The sequence below is a fragment of the Amblyomma mixtum genome, chromosome 3 (genome assembly GCF_055824585.1).
Source record: "Amblyomma mixtum isolate Tamu chromosome 3, ASM5582458v1, whole genome shotgun sequence".
In the NCBI taxonomy this organism is placed as follows: Eukaryota; Metazoa; Arthropoda; class Arachnida; order Ixodida; family Ixodidae; genus Amblyomma; species Amblyomma mixtum.
Window position 1 is genome coordinate 126,566,240 of NC_143014.1, and position 16,944 is coordinate 126,583,183.

A 16,944-nucleotide genomic window follows, 5' to 3' on the forward strand; every position below is an offset into this window, starting at 1 on the left:
CGGATCGCAGTAATACCGGCTTGTAGCTTCGCTGAGAGGTGCGGCCGGTCAATAGGAGTCCAAAAGCCTTTCCGAAAATCCGCCCGGGATGACAGTCAGGTCCCTCGACCACTGCAAATTTTCCGCCATCGCTTTCACAAACGCAACCAGACATGCCACAAGGTGGAAACTAGTGCAAAGGTTGTGCAGAGCGCTATAGCTGCGCGTCTTCCAGCCAAAGGTGCCCAAAATATGGCGCCCAGCGCCGACGAAAGTTGCTGATGATGATGCCTGCCGAGTTGCCACACTGAAGTTTCTAAAGGGTCTATTCATATCTACCTTTCTGTGCTCGTAGTTTATTATTATTGACGCACAGTATTGACGCATGTCAAGGGCACTTTCCTTTTTACAACTCATAAGCACTGTCGGGCAGTAGTGCTTATGAGTTGTAAAAAGGAAAGTGGCCTTGACATCAGTCTCTACCATTGCTGCATTACCATTACATTCCCCTCTCAACAGCGTGCAGTGGAATGGAAGTGATCGGCGCCAGCGGGGATGCTCTGATGTGCGCAAGTTTCCACGTGACTCGCCAACGCGGCCTCGTGGCTTTGGCGTGCGGGTGCTGAGCACGAGTGCTCGGGTTCGAACCCGGCCTCGGCGGCCGCATTTCGTTGCAACCGAAGCGGAAAAACATCCTTGCATTGAGAATTCGGAGCATATCACAGAACCTAGGGTGTCGAGATTAACCTGGAGCCCTCGACTGCAGCGTGCCCCGTAGACCACAGACAGCGTTGCTTCGGAAAGTTAATTAGCCGCTGATTGAATGACACGTGATGCCCAGAACACACATTACCCAACCCCGCACGTGCGAGCGGGATCTAGAAGGACCATATAAGTGTGCCTCGTGAAAAGAGGTAGCGTGTCTGCGAGATTTAACGAGCTTTCCTGGTTACTCGAGAACCGTGATGAAGATCGGGTTCAAGTCTCAGCTACAAGTGAATTGCCAAGCGCCCGTTTCTTCATTTCAGACGAATTACTGCAGCCGCTTTTATCTTTCCTGCTCACTCAGCTTACCCCCTCCGCTTCCAGCTTTCTCTCATTTCTTCGAACGCCGTTTGATCGCCTAAAAGAACAGCAGCTCAAAGAATACGCCGGGTCAACAACCACTCGGGTGAGGCTTCTTTTCACCCATTCGCCGTTCGAACCGGCGTTATATTTTCCTTGTTTCTTTCAGTTTTTCTAAAAGAGCCCGAGGTCGTGGGTGAGGCAACGTGAGTGGCACTGGAAGAGACGTGAACGGCATTTCAAGTGCAGCAAGCCCTTGGCAGTCTTTGGGTGGGGAGCGGCCATTGTAGCCCAACAGCGGTTTTACAACGTAGCCAGTCTACCCTTATCTCTCGGGAAACCGTAGAAACAAGGAATTACAACGAGATCGTTCCGATGTTAACTCATGAAATCGGACCACCCACTACCCGCACTACACTGTTCGTGCCCTCTTGGCCTGTGTCTGCTGCTGTGCAGTGAACTGGCACTTTGTCATTGTTTAAAACGTGGCATATTGTAGGCTTTATGACGTCCCTAAATGCAGTTTGATTAAAGCAGCGACATCTTAACCCCACGTGTATGGTAACCTTTCTATTGCTGCTTCACGCAACACTTCAGCTGCTCCGGGTTTCCCCGCTGGAGCAGCTGAACTAGTTAAATCTAGCCATTTGAATCAACAGCGCAACAGGCTTGAGAAACGGCTGTTTCTTACGGATGCGGGGGCGACACGCGCCGTCGAGCTGGCCGCTTGAGTGGGCGTGATCGCACCTACTACCCCGCAGTGCTCTTCGTGTGCCGCGGCGTAGATACACGCTAGACCCTTCATAATTTTGCGCTAGATAACATTTACGCAGAAACAAAAAAAAAGAAGCTTTCATGCGTGAGGTGCGACGGTTTCGGTCAGCGGGACTTTTATTTACTTCTTTTCCGGCGGTTCACTTCTTTCTAATATACAAACCACGTGCAGCACGCAGCATGATCAAAACAGAAGTTCCTTTCTCCTTTTATTGTTCCCCAAACACTGCCACTGTGAGTCGCGTAACTTTCCTCCGGTCATTTTACTTCGTGGTTCAGAGCATCGCGGCGCTGTTGCGTCAGCCACGTTCGCTGGCGTTAGCTTCGAAATATTCGGTCCGCTGCCCAATCGCTTGTCCTTATTTCCTGCTTGCCCCATATTTTTACCTGTTTCCTCTTCTTCTTCTTGGTGTGTTTTATGGGAGGCCAAGCTTCAACATTGCCTAAGATCGAATAAAAAACGTACGTTCGTGCTGGTTGGCATTCCATTACTCAAGGCACAAAGCTCGTGCGAAATTGACTGCACGCGATCGGAAGCCGAGACACAGGATCGCTTTGTCAACAACCCTGTTTCTTGCTCGCAGCCTCCGCACCTTACGCAACTTGGCTGCCGAGGCCGGTAATTGGCAGCATGGCAATGAAGCATGAACGGTCGATAGCGGCAACCACGTGGATCAAGCGCTGGGCGCGGAAGGACACTCCTGATCGCTTAAAGAGTGTGCCACACTGTTGGCAGGCACCTGCCAGGCTGCTGCGATTAACCTGCGCCTATGCTGGTGGCTCTGTATGCCTTATGAGGGCGAACTGAAAGTGGTACGTTCCCGTTTTTTTTTAAATGTAAAAGCATTACTAGTCCCATCACGAGGAAAGCCGCCGGCATGTGTGTGCGTGTAATCGGAGATGGTAGAGAAAATCTCAGCGATACAAGAAAAATGCAATAAAAATAGGGGGACACCATCAAGAGGCAGTGTGACGCACACAGAAAGCCGGGCAACTCCACACAATTCTGTACATGTTGTTCGTCTGTACAGGTGTACTCGCCACTGGCCGACGCAATTCCCCGTGGCGCCAGTTTTCGCAACAAAACTGTGATGCAACCATCTGTCGTACAGCGTTCTCGGTGGTGTCATACGATTTCTTGTTGCATAGTAGCTTACATGTGCTAGTAAAATTGGAGGCTAGCTTGCGACAGGGATTCTAACCAACGACAAATTCACCTTGTGTTGTATGCCTTCCCAGACTTTCCAAAGCTATGAAGCAACCGTTCGTCGTACAGCGATCCGGTTGGTGTAACGTGTGTGTGTGTGTGTGTGTGTGGGTGCGTGCGTGCGTGTGCGTGTGTGCGTGCGTGCGCGCGTGTGTGTGTGTGTGTGCGTGTGCGTGCGCGTGCGTGTGCGCGTGCGCGTGCGTGTGCGTGTGTGTGTGTGTGTGTGCGGGCGTGTGTGCGGGCGTGCGTGCGTGCGTGCGTGCGTGCGCGCGCGTGTGTGCGTGTGTGTGCGTGCGTGTCATGCTTTGAATAAAAAATTAGACTAATCGCCTGAAATAAACTCAGTTTGCAAACCGCAGCCAGTTTACGTCTTGTGTCCATGACATGTTTCACATTCCCACACTTAAGCAGTCTTAAGTGCCTCTAACAATTTTTTTTTCTAGTGATTCAGTGTCCGATGTGCTCCTCTCGCAGCGTAATGAATTGACACTTGTCTTGCGCAACGTACTAAGCCTTTTCTTCAGCAGCAGATACGCTGTCAGTGTTATTGCGGGCTGATTAAATCGTTACGCTTGCAGCTATCTTTAGCTATCTGACACTTGAAGCGTCCACAACTTTCGTATGCCTTGGCATCGTGTGCAAATGCTGTAAAGTTTCTGCAGCGTAATACAGGGGAGCCTCATGGCCTACAGCGTCGACGGCCGATTCGCACGAAGATGTGCATTCGTGAAAATAATCTCGAGGCTTTCTACACCGGGGTTACAGATCTAATCCTGAACTTAAATGCCCTTACTTTTTTCCCAAACTATCCGAATGGCCGTGCAGTATAGTGTTGGTCAAAATTCTGAAAACTAAGTGACTAGCGGCGAAGAGCTGTAGCATACCCAGCAATTCTGGACAAAAGCGTTGTTGAGCGCGAAACCGTTTATGAGGGTAATTTTTTCACATAATGTAAGATTTCACTATAACAATCAATATATCATCAGGTTACCCGATGGCAGTTTTCTATTTTTTTTATTCACATTTTTGCTGTGGTCAAAAGAGTTCCGTTTGGTTTTCTATGACAGTCTTAACTGTTCGATGCGATGGAAACACTTAAAAAAAAAAGATTTCGCTACATATCAGAATAACGGACCATTACTTTTAATATTTATAAAACTGTGTGTATTTATAAATTTTTGCCCAAGAAAGCTGGACATCCTATGGCCAATTAAGCTGACCGAGACTTTGCAAAGTGATACTGCGCTTATGTGCAAAAACCTTCTCTTTATTAAAAGAGGGAGAGGGACGACTTATTTATGGGCACGTGGATATTTTTTTTTTAACGTGGGTTTAAAATAAAAGGCTTATTGAAATTACCACGTGGGTGCTGTTGCGTAAGCTGGTGCAGGAGCAGAACGAAATGGTCTAGACTGCTTAAAGCGACTATTTACTTCACTCTCACTGCTCGTCCCAGCTCTTCAGTGTCACAGTCATTGTCATAGCACGTCAGAGTACTTCGGAAACGAATGGCAGAGCTGCTGCATTAGAAGTTGGGGAACTAACATGATACTGCTCACGCCTCACCCTCACCGATGACCATTCCTACAGACGTAAGACACGCTCGCTGCCTACCTGTGTGTTGCGCTCTCGTGTACTACAGCAAGAACCAAAAGAAAGACAATTAGAGGTTTCACTGCTCAGCAGGCTCAACTGACCTGCGCGACTGTCGCAGTTTTCACAAACATGCTTCTTTGACCTCTTGGTAGAGGTCACGGTCTGGGGCGCAAGGGGTGTAACAAAGCTGTGCGAACTCGTTTGAGTAATGACAAAGAACAAGTTTTCACAAGCATCAAAAACATGGCTTTTTTGTTTCCTGACCAGTGGGCAGGATTTTACTTCTTTCTCTTTGAGTCGTTGTTGCGAAAGCAAAGTCTTCTATCAATCTGGCTCATGCATGGCACGATGCTGAGGTGCGCTTCAGGATGCATGATATCAGCACGCAGGACATATGCATTTGAAAGCTGGAACGCACCACGCGACCATCGAAATCTGCCAAGTGTTATAAGGTCCCCGGAAAAGCAGCCGGCTTCAAGCAGCGCTATGTTGCCATTGTGCCGATCCTTCCTAAAGGTACCCGTGCCTGTGACGGTTGGGAATCTGACGCCGCTTTGCGGACTGAATCTCGCGCGAGGCCATAAAAAAAAAAAGGAGAAGAAATGGATATTTACGGGCCCTTACCGAATTTCCACAATTTCTGCACAAGCTGCTTGAGAGCTTATACTCGACCAAATGGTAGGCAATAAATTTCCAACGAAGAATATATGTGAGCACAACATGAATCATTACCAAGTGTAGCTGATATCAAAATTTATAAAGCGTTCATCTTAAGAGCACTGAATGCTCTCCATAACTGCCTCATGGGTCCCATTGCTGCCTTGGGAACAAGTTCTGGAGAATAATGTTCCCTGGAAGCAGAGTGAATGAATAAATAAACTAATGAATTAATTTGTTCGATTTGATTGCAGGTGGTTTTGCGCTTTCGAATCCACACTCGGCAGAGACTTTGAACTTAATGAATAATTGCAGTTATTATTAATTAATTCCAAAGTCTCTGCTGAGTGTAGACGCGAAAGTGCATAACGGCCTGCAATCAAATCGAACAAATTCTGCGGATCAATAAGATCGTGCCACCAAAGAGCCCATGAGCGCCACAAATTGATGAAGTGAAAGACAAGAATTGGTCACTCTGATTCATTCATTCATTCATTCATTCGGTTTCTCCAGCCTTCGCACCATAAACGCCCCCCTCGAGATAAAGCAGCAGTCGACTAGAAAGTGCGCCTGAGACGTTTCGCTTTCATGGTTACCGACGGAATCTGTGAGCTGAGCCCCCGGCGCGTTAACTTGCAAACACACAAAAAAAAATAAAAATAAATAAAGCGGCGAACTTCGTCATGACGGCTCCGAAAGTGGCAACAGCCGGAGGACCGAAGTTAGTCTAAAGGACTAGCCGAATCGATCACAATACGCGCCCATTGAAACTCGCTTTAGTATACGGTACTTAGGTGCACGCCCCGGAGTCTCTTAAGCAGCCATTATCGGGGGCTGCCATTTTCTAAGCGGATCCTTGCTTGCCCAGCGGGCTGTGCGACTTTTACGAGATAAGCAACGCGGATGCGATGAGCTGGATGTGGATGCGTCACGATTTCGCGCCGTCACTTAACGATCTTGCGTCGCTATCTTTGTCGTCGCCTTCGCACTGCGGGGGCTGCTGCCATGTCCAGAAATAAACAAGTAAACACAGACGCTACAGAAGCATCTGAAGCCTTTCCATAGCGCGAGACTGGAAGCTGCTAACAACTGCTGCAAATTCTGTCAGATTGAACTTAATTAAAAAGTACGAAGGGTAGAACGCGAGTGAGAAAAGTGAAGATAACGCACAAATTAAGGCAACATTTGTTTCTAATTTTTGAACAGCAAATGTTACTTACAAGCTGTAAGAGTTTTGCTTCTAAGAAAATACGCATATGTCGAAACCTTTTCCGTGAACAAGTCATTTTTCGCACGACAAATGCGCCTTTTCTTTTGCACGCGTCTTCCCGTACTCAGAGCAGCCAGTTAGCTTGCGTGTGTACGATATGCAGCGGTATTTTTGACTCACCGCATGCATCTTTATGGCCGAGGCTGCTCCCCACAAACGCCTCCGAGCTATTAAAGAAATGTTTTGGAAACATTTTGTTCTTCTATACAACCCTCATCGCACATTGGTCGAAAGTCTTGATTCCGCCTCTTAGAAAGAAATTTTATTACAAGAAAAAAAAATCGGGGATCAATCCCTAATTGAAGCCTTTCTTCACCAGAACAGCTGGAGGCGGTATATGAAGGCTTAAGTATAGGGTGAATTTTTTTTCCAGTTCGCTTTGCACAAACGGACACAACTACACATACACATCATGGCACGTCACTGTGTTCGCAAGAGGCTCGGGAGCGACTCAGGCCAAAACGGCAGAAGCCCCCAAATTAGACCGCCTTATAACGGGCGAGCGACAAGATAAGCTAATTATGTACCCTGCTTGGGTATAATGTCAGGACGGCGAGGATGTATAGGGCCCTTACTAAACGCTGCTTCCGACGAAGCTTCTTAGAAAGGAAAGGCAACAGCGCTTGTAAGAAGAAGGCTTCAACAATGACGGGGCTTGCGCCGGCGCATCGTCGTCATAGTGACGGCCTGAGCGCAGCGCCTCTCCCGTTCGGCCACACGCCTCAGCGGCGCAGCGTGCATGCCTTCTTCCATCGAAGGTTCTGTAGCGCGCCTAGAATCTTTTCGCGAAAGTTAGTCGTGCGGTGGACCCTTCTCTCCCGTTTCCTTCAACGCTCTCTTTGTGCTGGCCGGGCTGTCCGCCGTTGTGCGGAGGTCGGGCGGCTGCTCTTCTTCATCTGCATGCGATGCTCGCGGTGGTGTCCGGGCAAAACTTCCTCGAGCTTGCAGCGAACAGACAAAGACTCCCCGGTCCTATTTTCAGCGGAACCCTTCTTCTTTTCCCCCCTTTTTAATGCGCGCGGGACGCGCTGATGAAAAGGAAGACTTAGTTAATGCGTGGCTAAGCACCACAGTGCAAAAGTGCTTCGCAGGCTGGAAGGCGCTTGCTTGTTACACGGGGAGAATTTATACTGACGTAAGTGGAAAAAAGTTTCTTCCAATTATGCGAATTTCGAATTAAGTGGAGACTTTTTATAGCACGTGGTGATAACGGAACCAACATCAAGTTCGAGTGAACAGTAACCTCGGATTAAGCGAGTTCGGGTTGGCGGTACTCTAATCCAACAAGCTCCGTTCATTTTGCTCACACGCACTATTTGTATTTCTTGTTTCCCTAATGCAGCAACAGAGAGCGTATACCTGTGAAACCGCTGGCTTAATTTTATCGAAGAGCTTGTGAACTTTTAAAGAAGGTAAGGGAAATTACTGCGTGGAGCATATGGTGCTTTTTAGGAACATCTGTAACACGGAAGGCGAATTCTGGTAGAAGGCTGCCATTTTCATTGGTGAGTATCTTCTTTTTCTTTTTGGCTGGCTGTAATACTCTTGAACATGCATTGCCAACACGCCCACAATTCTTCCTTGCTGAGTTTTTCCACGTTCAAGTGCAAAACTTGCAAAAATTAGCAAACAATGGCGCCTTCGCTCGAGACTCGGTTTTTGCTTCGCATTGCGATGATAGCATCCTTGGACTACAATGAGACCCTGCTACCCTGAGACAAGTGAGTCCGCGAAACGCAACCAGCCGGATATTATTCGTCGTCTCTGAGCAACTTACTGTCTCGTGCGAAGTACTCTCGAGAAAAGGCAGCGAATCGTAGAGATAATGTGCTCATCGAAGCTTCACTGACGAACTGCAGACGCTCGCGCATGCCGGGCCTCCCTCGTCCTCTTTATTGTTTCCTCGCAAAAGTTCGAGCTCGTGTCTTCAAGGCTGGCGGTTTTCAAAAGTGGGGCGCTTCACATTACTCATTTCTGCTTCGCGAGTCCGAGAAGAGTACAGGGGAAGGAATAGGAAATATGTGCCCGTATCAGCAGATGCACGATCGTCATCCACTCGGGGATCCTCAGGGTGTTGCCAATTTCAGCCCCAAACTACCCCGGTTCCTTTCTTTTTTTTTTTGGTGTTTGCGTTTTCACTTACTGCTTAGGCACGCAATTTTCCCAGGAGCGTCGAACGGTTATGCGTTGCGAACGTTCTCGGAAGGAAGAGCGCATATGCTTGAGCAACAGAAAGTTTTCTTTTTTTCTTTACCTTCTCCAGTTCGCCGCTTACTGAAGGCATCTCTGGAGGCGCTTCGTCTTTTTCGACAATAGGAATTGCAAGCCAAGAGCACTTTAAAACGTGTTGTATTCTTTTTGCACCACGGCATGACTTGCACGGACCTCTCTCGGCTGCAGCGACTGGTTCGCGTGGCAGGCTTTAGTCCTATTGTTATGGCTTTTCACTTTGGTTTCAAACCTAACAAGACGCGGCAGAGGGGGAGGGGGAGGGGGTATATTATGTCTACGCCGTTCCCAGTCCTTCTCCTTGCCTTCCTTGATACCCAAGCCTTTTCTAAATTGATTGAAATTGACTTTTCTTCACTCCGACGGGACGTGAAAAACAAGCTGCGTGCTATAGGCGGCCGACTACAGCCATCCTCTCGCTTTCTGCACCGCAACGTGATGCCAGGGCACTGATAAACAATGCCGATGTTGTCTACGAGACAGATGATTGCATTTTATGAGTGAGAAACGATCATGTGCAGCTTCAGATGGGTTGAGATCAAGCTCTCTCGGAGCCTCACTCAAAAATGTCATGTCACGGGTGATCAGAACTCTATGCGCCGTCACAGTCCAGCGTGGAATCGAGCCTGCAACCGCTCAACTTCAAGATTCCCTGTCGCTGGACAGGTAAAGCCAGGATCCCTTGAGCATGTGCCCGGAAGAGGTAAATTTGCTACTGGCGTAACGCGCGGTGCGTGTCCAAGGACGGAGGAAACGCCCACTTTGTCGCGAGGAAAAGAAGAAAAATATATATCGCCGCAATGGCGTGCAACACGCAATGAACCTCGATGGCGGTGAATAGCTGTTCATACGTTACCAGCTATTTCATGCTCGGTACTGTACTACTCGCAACGGGAATGGCGGCGAAGTCTTTTCCCGCTTGCCGGTTCGTGTCTGGAGCAGCATGGAGTTGCACACGTGTGTGCCCTTTTCTCGAAGGGAAGAATAGTGTTGCGCGAAATAATCGGTCAGGCAGATAGAGTAATGATCTGAAAGATCTGATAGACACTTTGGGAGAAGACGGCTTCCGGGTATGTCCAAATTTGCTGAGTGTTGACGGAAAGCGGAACTGCAGCCCCGAAACAGCAGAGCAAGAATAAAGCGCCGCGCAGTACGACCAGTGGGAGATAAGACATGCAGTGCTTGCGCATTGAGTGTGATGAACGCCGCAACAAGAACAAGCCGCGTCCCTCAAACGAATACCCTCCTGTTCTCTTTCAACCACGCACAGAAAAAAATGCGCTAGAACGTCAGAAAAACAAAAAAAGTCAGCAGAAGCCGTGACAACTGGCGCTGAAAGCAGGGGCGACGTATTCGTCAACGCCTGTCCTGTTCCGCTTTTCTCTACGCGTCGTATATTGCAGTGCCTGAGGGACGGTTTACTAACTAGTCCAGCTTCGTAACCTACACTTACGTTCTTCGTTACCAGATCACTTGTGTTTCTTTGTAAGTCTCTACAGATCGTGTCGTTCCCACCGCCGAAAGACAGACGCAGTGGAATCAGCAACAAAACTGCGCTTCGGGGCCGACAAAGCAGTCGGCGATCTCACGCGATTTCTCAGTGTTTTTTGCTGGTGGATGAGGTGGTCGGACGTACTTCTGTCCATGTGCAGTAGTGACGCACGAAACTTGCTACTTTCCTGGCGTCACCACTCTCTTTAGCGAAACACGATGCACCCGGAGAGTTCGGTTTACCACTTTGTAAAGGAATACGCCAAGTGGCGCGCTTCGTCGTCTGGTGATGAAATAACTTACAGCCTAACCAGTTTTGCGAACCGCGACGCCTGCCTCGAAAGAGCACTCATGGCTCACACCCATGCAAAACAGGTGGCGCGACGAGCTCAGCTGGCTCCGGCGCCAGACGTCCGCAGGGAACTCTGCCCGGGTCCGCCATTTGGAAGAACTGCGTTCTAAGTCGCGCTAAGTAGGCTTTTGCTGATGCGCCGTGGAGGGAACGTATCTAGGGACTGAGGAAGCTGCTCAGTCATATATGCCCATTATTATCTTGCTTTGTTATTTTATTCCCCGCGTTTTCTGTAGTCGCTGTTTGCCTTGTCTCTCAATTTCCCTCGAGGTTCTTCCGGAATTTTCGACGTATCTTCCGACCAATTACGTTCTGAAGTTTTGTTATCAAAATTAGAGGCCTTAGCCAGTAGGAGGCCCATATATGGCTCAGAAAACTACGAGTGTTCCCCGAATTCCTCTGCCGACAATCGAGAAAGTAATGTACCAGAAATGAGCTCACAGTCAAAAAGGAAATAAATTTTGAGGACCGTTGAACATGAGAGTGACAGAGGGTCATTTGCTTGGCGCGGGTTCTCGTACATGACAGCGCTTTCGACGCAAACACTTGTTATGAAGGCAAGTCCTTGCTGATATTTGGGTCTGCCCACCCTGTGAACACGGGAAATGGTCCAGAGCATGATTCTTGAAGATTTCTGCACATTTAGTCCGGTGGGTATTGTCTCATTGACTGACGCTATTAATCAGCTCACTCGTATCGGCCAATCGCGAAGAAACCTTAGTTGCGAACAGATTTGTACTTTTGCCCCTGATTTAAACTGAGTTCAAGTCAGAAAAATTATAAAAATATAGCTTCGGTGGTTATTTTTCCGGAGGCGAATTGCGCAAACATAAAAGGTGAACACTGAAGACGAGGCAGACAGGACAGGCGCACAGTCTCTTTGCTTCTTTTGCATACATAAATAAGGTATGCATTATCTAGCGTAACAATACAAGTTTTCTTAAGAACCTGCGGTTAGTTTTAATGCATCCAAAATACAGTGCAGCGTTGCCTGAACTTCTTAAATAGAGGTAGTGAGTCTTACTCGCACATTGTTTTGTCGAGCGTTCCGTACGCGTGGCTCCACAACTCGGGAAAACGCACTAACTGTGCCGCAAGGCAATTTTAAAAGAACTCGAAATTTTCCCCAACTATTCCATTCGGGCGCTGACAACCATCTTTCCTGTCAGTAACAGTTGCCGGTTATACACGCCAGTGGTTCTTCATTCCGTTCGCCTCGGTATTTATAGCGTGCTTCCAAGTGCGATGACACTACCCTGTGCGGGTTCGCGCGCCACGTGCCAACAGGTTTCGGGTCGGCAGGAAAGGGAAGGAGGCCCTCAGGGCTGCAGTTGTTTTGCTTGTTTAGCAGCCAAGTACATAGCTGCGTAGAATTCTTGGAGTCGCAGTCTGGTTTTTATATAAAGCGGCGCGCGTGCAGTGCCGTTGGAGATAAAGCGTGGGGTTAGTGGCAACAAATGCAGAGAAAGGCCAACGCCTATTGCATGCTGGATCTCCGAAACGAGCGCCGACCCTTGCTCCGCGGTTGCAGGCAGTCGGCAGGCGCCGCAGTGGATTCTGAGGGCCTTGTACAGGTAGGTGCCAGTGATACCTCTAGCGTTCATTTCTTTGTGCGTCTTTCTCTTTTTCGATTAGACGCCTCTTTTCCGCGTTATCGGTAGACATACGCGTTTATGTTTTATTTACTACTCAAGCAGAGCGAATGACACCCAGTCCTCGGCGAAAGTCACGAGCCACTCGGCAAGAACGACATGACCATTGCCTTACAATCGACAAAAAGCTTTTTGATGGATGTGATTAAGACATACTCTTGGGCCAGTGGAACGCACCGAATCACATCTAGGGACTCTGGGTTGTAAAATAAATAAAAGAACAGAAAGGGAGTTTGAAATAGCACTGAAGAAATCGGAGAACCAGCAGCGAATCTTTTAGGCGAACGTTGTCTGTGAGAACTAGTTTCGGTATCCGTTGTTCTCTACAGCGGAGGAAAAAAAAAAAAACCTCAGAGAGGGAACGGTGTGCAGCTCACTAGGTGTGTAGCTTTCTGAAAAAAACAGCATTATAAAAGCATACAAACGGTAGCAAATTCCTTCAAACGTTCCTTGAAGTTTCATCCGGTTAGGGAAAACCTAAGAGGAGAGCGTGGAGGATGACGTTGGAATTAAAGCTGCGGGGAATTTTGCTCACTACGTTGTGAACCATCTCCCCGTCTCTTACGCTGTGGGACGGCACGACACTCGCTGTAAGCAAAAGCATCAAACTGGCTCGTGGCGCGCGGGGGCCATTTTATTGTGGGAAATTTGTGCCTTGAGGCTGAGGAATGCGGGTGAAAGCTTCTTTTTCAAAAACAAGCATGGGCGTCCGCACGTGTGGCAATACAAAAGGAACGCATCGAAGGCACCCTGGGGATTAGCAGCACCAAATTTTTGTCTCCCGTTCTGCAGCATTACATTTTTTTTGTTCTAATATATAGCTGCAGTGTACGCTGCCAAAAACACTTTAATAATTTGTGGCAGTGATTCATTAAACAACCATCGCAGCAGTGGCCTAGTGGTCTGAGCATCCGTCTAGTAGGCAGGAGGCGTGGGGTTCGATCCCCAGAGCCGCCGGGTATCCCCCGGTGATGCAGTGGGTATCAGCGTTCTCCTGGCCTGGTTCTCGGCTTACCTGCGGTTATATGCTTGGAAAAGGGATCTTCGACCCCACCTTTGTTTTTGTATTTTACTCAAGTAATGCCCTCAAACTGAGGGCCCCTGAAGGAATTCTGAATTAAAAAATAAATAAATAAGAAACCTCGTGTCATTGCGCTCTTTGGCCACACATGAACTTTGGCCACAACAATTCATTTTCATCATCATTTATTAAATATTTTCACAAAGCTTTAGACTGTTTACACGCGTTTATCTATCGTCAACGTGCCGGTGTACGTTGTGGTGATTGCGAGGGTCAATGAAAATGCGCTAAGCATGATCGATGGAAGCGCGCATCCGCGAAAACGAAATGACGCATTTATGCACAAAGCTTCAGTTAGTTGATGCGGCTACAATAGGGAGCGATGCAAAGTTCAGCGGACAAATTGGAAACTACATAATTCTTAACAGTATAATATGTTTAATTTCTACAGCTGTAAGAAGGCTTCAGACTCGCTGAAATGGCAGATCAAGCATGTTTGACCTGATTGTGACGCAAGAGACTGAAGCCAACGGACGGAGTGAGAAGAGACGGACAAACGCTTGTCCGTGTCTTATCACTTTTTTTGTGGCCATTTTTCTGGTGGCCTACATGCTGCATGTATGACAGAATTGCTACTTGTACAAACGTTCTCCCTATGGACAACTATATCTGGTATCGTGGATACTTTCCGTTCAACAAAAACCATCGGCACACCAATGAAGACGCCGACATTTAGTACTTCTTTTTAGAACTACTTGCGTGCATCCGACGAAAATAAGCAACCTAGCACAAATTGCACCGACTATAAAACTTACATCAGAAGCTTTTTTATGCACATAATTAGAGCAAACTAATTAAAGTTGACAAGCTTGAAAAACTGCTTGAATGTCATTGAGAGCATTAGAGAAAACTGCCGCATCTCGAATGCTTTCACTGACTTATGTGAGCATGTATATTAGGATAACTGTGGGGCTCCATCGAGGAAAAGTATCCAAGTGAAGCCGCTGCACAGAGACTGCAGTTACTCTGAAAGGTTGCATAATTGTGACAAAAGACGCCGCGACAGCAAAGCGCTTTCCAAGTTAATTCATCTGGCCCAAGCCGTGACGATATATGTGCTGCTCCAGGAATTACATTCTGCCACTTTTCCTGCACCGAGGCTATAACGTCACAACCTCGGATCTCTGTCAGCCGTAATTTACCCCTCAGATCGAGCCATCTAACGCTAAGATCACGCTCCGCATACTGATCGTGGAACGGAAACATTAAGCCGGCGGCTTTGAAATTTGTGCGGCTGGCTCTTCAACTTTACTATGCGGCTCTTTCTTACGGGCACTCGGTTTCCGCGATAGCTTTTTGCCTTCGAACGTCAAAAAGTACGCACACACACCGCAGGCTATAGCGCATTCTTAAAGAGCACCCCTAGCGCCATCAAAAAAGAAGTCGCGCTTCTGTGCGAAACTTTCTGCAACAGTTTGCGAAACTTCACCAAAAAAGCGCGGCCGCCGGCATGGCGTTGACTTCGTCACCAAGCGAGGAGTAACTAGTAGATCAATGGCTGAACAAGCATAACTGGAGTTAAAAATCATATTTGGTCTAACGTGTTCGGTCCCTTGCTTTTGCTGGGCTGGTTCCGTTCAATGATGCCCCTTTAGGGCCCTCGTCTCTTCCGGCAGCACGGAAGTGGTGCTTTAACTTTGGCGCCGTTAAAGGCAGGTGCGCACAGGTGGTTCGCAGAGATTTCCGCGCGCGCGCATAGCGGCCGTTGGAAGCGGCCCAAGCAGCAGCTGAAAAAGGGGGTGTACGCACCTTCTTCTTGTTCTTGAGGATGCCGGCATCGCGGGCCCCCTGGGCGTTGCCGGGAGATTTGCTCTCCTTCAGCTTGAGGCCCATGCGCGCGTACACGAAGCAGATGGTGAGCAGCGGGAAGAAGTACTGCAGGCACACCAGCGCGTGGTTGTAGATGCGCCACGCCGAGCGGGAGATGCCCACCTCGTGGCAGAAGGGCTTCGTCAGGTTGAGTGCGTGCGAGTCGACCTGTGTCTCGACGCGCAGCGCGAGGGCGCAGGGCAGCGCGGCGGCCACGGCCAGCGTCCAGATGCCACAGATGATGAACTTTGCGCGCAGCTTGGTGGTGCGCGCCTTGAGCGGAGACATGACTGCGCGGTAGCGGTCCAGCGCGATGGCCGTCAGCGTGAAGATGGACACGTTGACCGAGAGCACCTGGACGAAGGGGCAGAAGGCGCACATGAACTCGGGCAGCACCCATCGCTGGAGCAGCGCGGCCTGGAACTGGAACGGGATGGAGAAGAGCCCGATGATGATGTCGGCCACGGCCAGGTTGGCGATGAAAAAGTTGGTCACGGTCTGCATGCGCCGCGACGTGGCCACGATCCACATGACCATAAAGTTCCCCGCGACAGCCACCAGCGAGATGAGGCCGTAGAAGATGGAGAGCAGCACGATGAACCCGACGGGCACCTGGTACAGCTTGCCCGAGTTAACGTTGCCATAGTCCTGCGACAGGTTGCCATAGTCCTGTGACACGTACTGGCTGTCCAGCAGCAGAGGCGGCGGAGCCGACGGGTCGTGTGTCATGCCGGGCTGCGAGGTCATTGCGGCACCATAGCGAAGCCCGTGCGGAGTCCCGAGCGGCTGCTGCCGACCGCGCTAGCGTCCCGACTGGCGCGCGGCCGCCGCCGGCGCGCGCTTCCGCCCTCGCCGTGCCCCTCCTCGCCCGCCTCCGCGACACACGCGCCGGCACTCGGCGCAGCAGCTGCGGGGCCCGCGGTGCCACTCCGGGGCCTGTTATTCTTGCCGCTAGCAGCGACGTCACAATTAGCGCGCCACCTCTGCCGGATGATTGAAACGGAGAGGGGCCGGCGCTACCGCTGCCTGCGTCCAAATCAGTGCCGACTGGAGTCGCCCTTCGGCGCCTTTCTTGCTGTCCGACATGGGAAGAAAGAACTGCTGTTTGTTTGCCTTCGACAACTGTGCTGTGCCAGGCATGTTAATAAGTCAGTTTTGCCTCTTCCGGAAAAATTGCAAATACATGGCAAGTGGGGACATGCGCAAGAAAGGAATCGAACAGCCATCCTAACGAGCCTCTGATCAATAACCCTTGTGAGTTTAATTACGAGTCGGGTTCGCTTTCAGCGCTCTTGTTACCCCCGTCGACCTCCTTGCGGCACCGCTGTGGCGAACGTAAACCTTGTCGCATCTTAACTAATCCAAAAAGTGGCTGGCTGAATTCCCAGCGGGGTCGTTTGTAACGACAAAAGCTGCAACGCACCAAGTTCCTTTATGGTTTGTGCCTTTGCTGGAAGCACGATTGAGAAATTTAAACAGCCGAACATCCCAGTGTTACTTTTCTCAGCAGTGAAAATTATTCGCGCTTCGGGGCGCTTCCTTGCCCTCAACCTGGGAGAGCAGGAAAAGCAGTCTGTAACGGATTAGATTTTGTGCTTGGATTATATAGGCTGATTAGGCTGGCGCGGGCGAAGAAAAAAATGGCGAATTATCATAATGAAATAAGTGTCCGTCTAAATTTACCCATGACGTGCGCGGCAGGGTTGTACCGGGAAGCGGACCTAATTACGGGGTGCGGCCACGCAACAATTATTTCGGAATGCTGCAAAGAAAAATCAAGCA

At 49.3% G+C, this 16,944-nt stretch overlaps 1 protein-coding gene across 2 annotated transcripts in view; it reads right to left on the minus strand.

Moving 5' to 3' along the window:
- LOC149351766 (RYamide receptor-like) overlaps window positions 1-15,962 on the minus strand; it is a 173,212-nt gene extending 157,250 nt beyond the window's left edge. For both annotated transcript variants that reach the window (XM_089581107.1, XM_089581106.1), the window contains exon 1: window positions 15,103-15,962. In XM_089581107.1, coding sequence (XP_089437233.1) covers window positions 15,103-15,909 — 807 coding nt within the window. In that variant the 5' untranslated portion in view covers window positions 15,910-15,962. The remainder of the gene's footprint in view (window positions 1-15,102) is intronic.
- Between the last annotated feature and the right edge of the window lie 982 nt (window positions 15,963-16,944).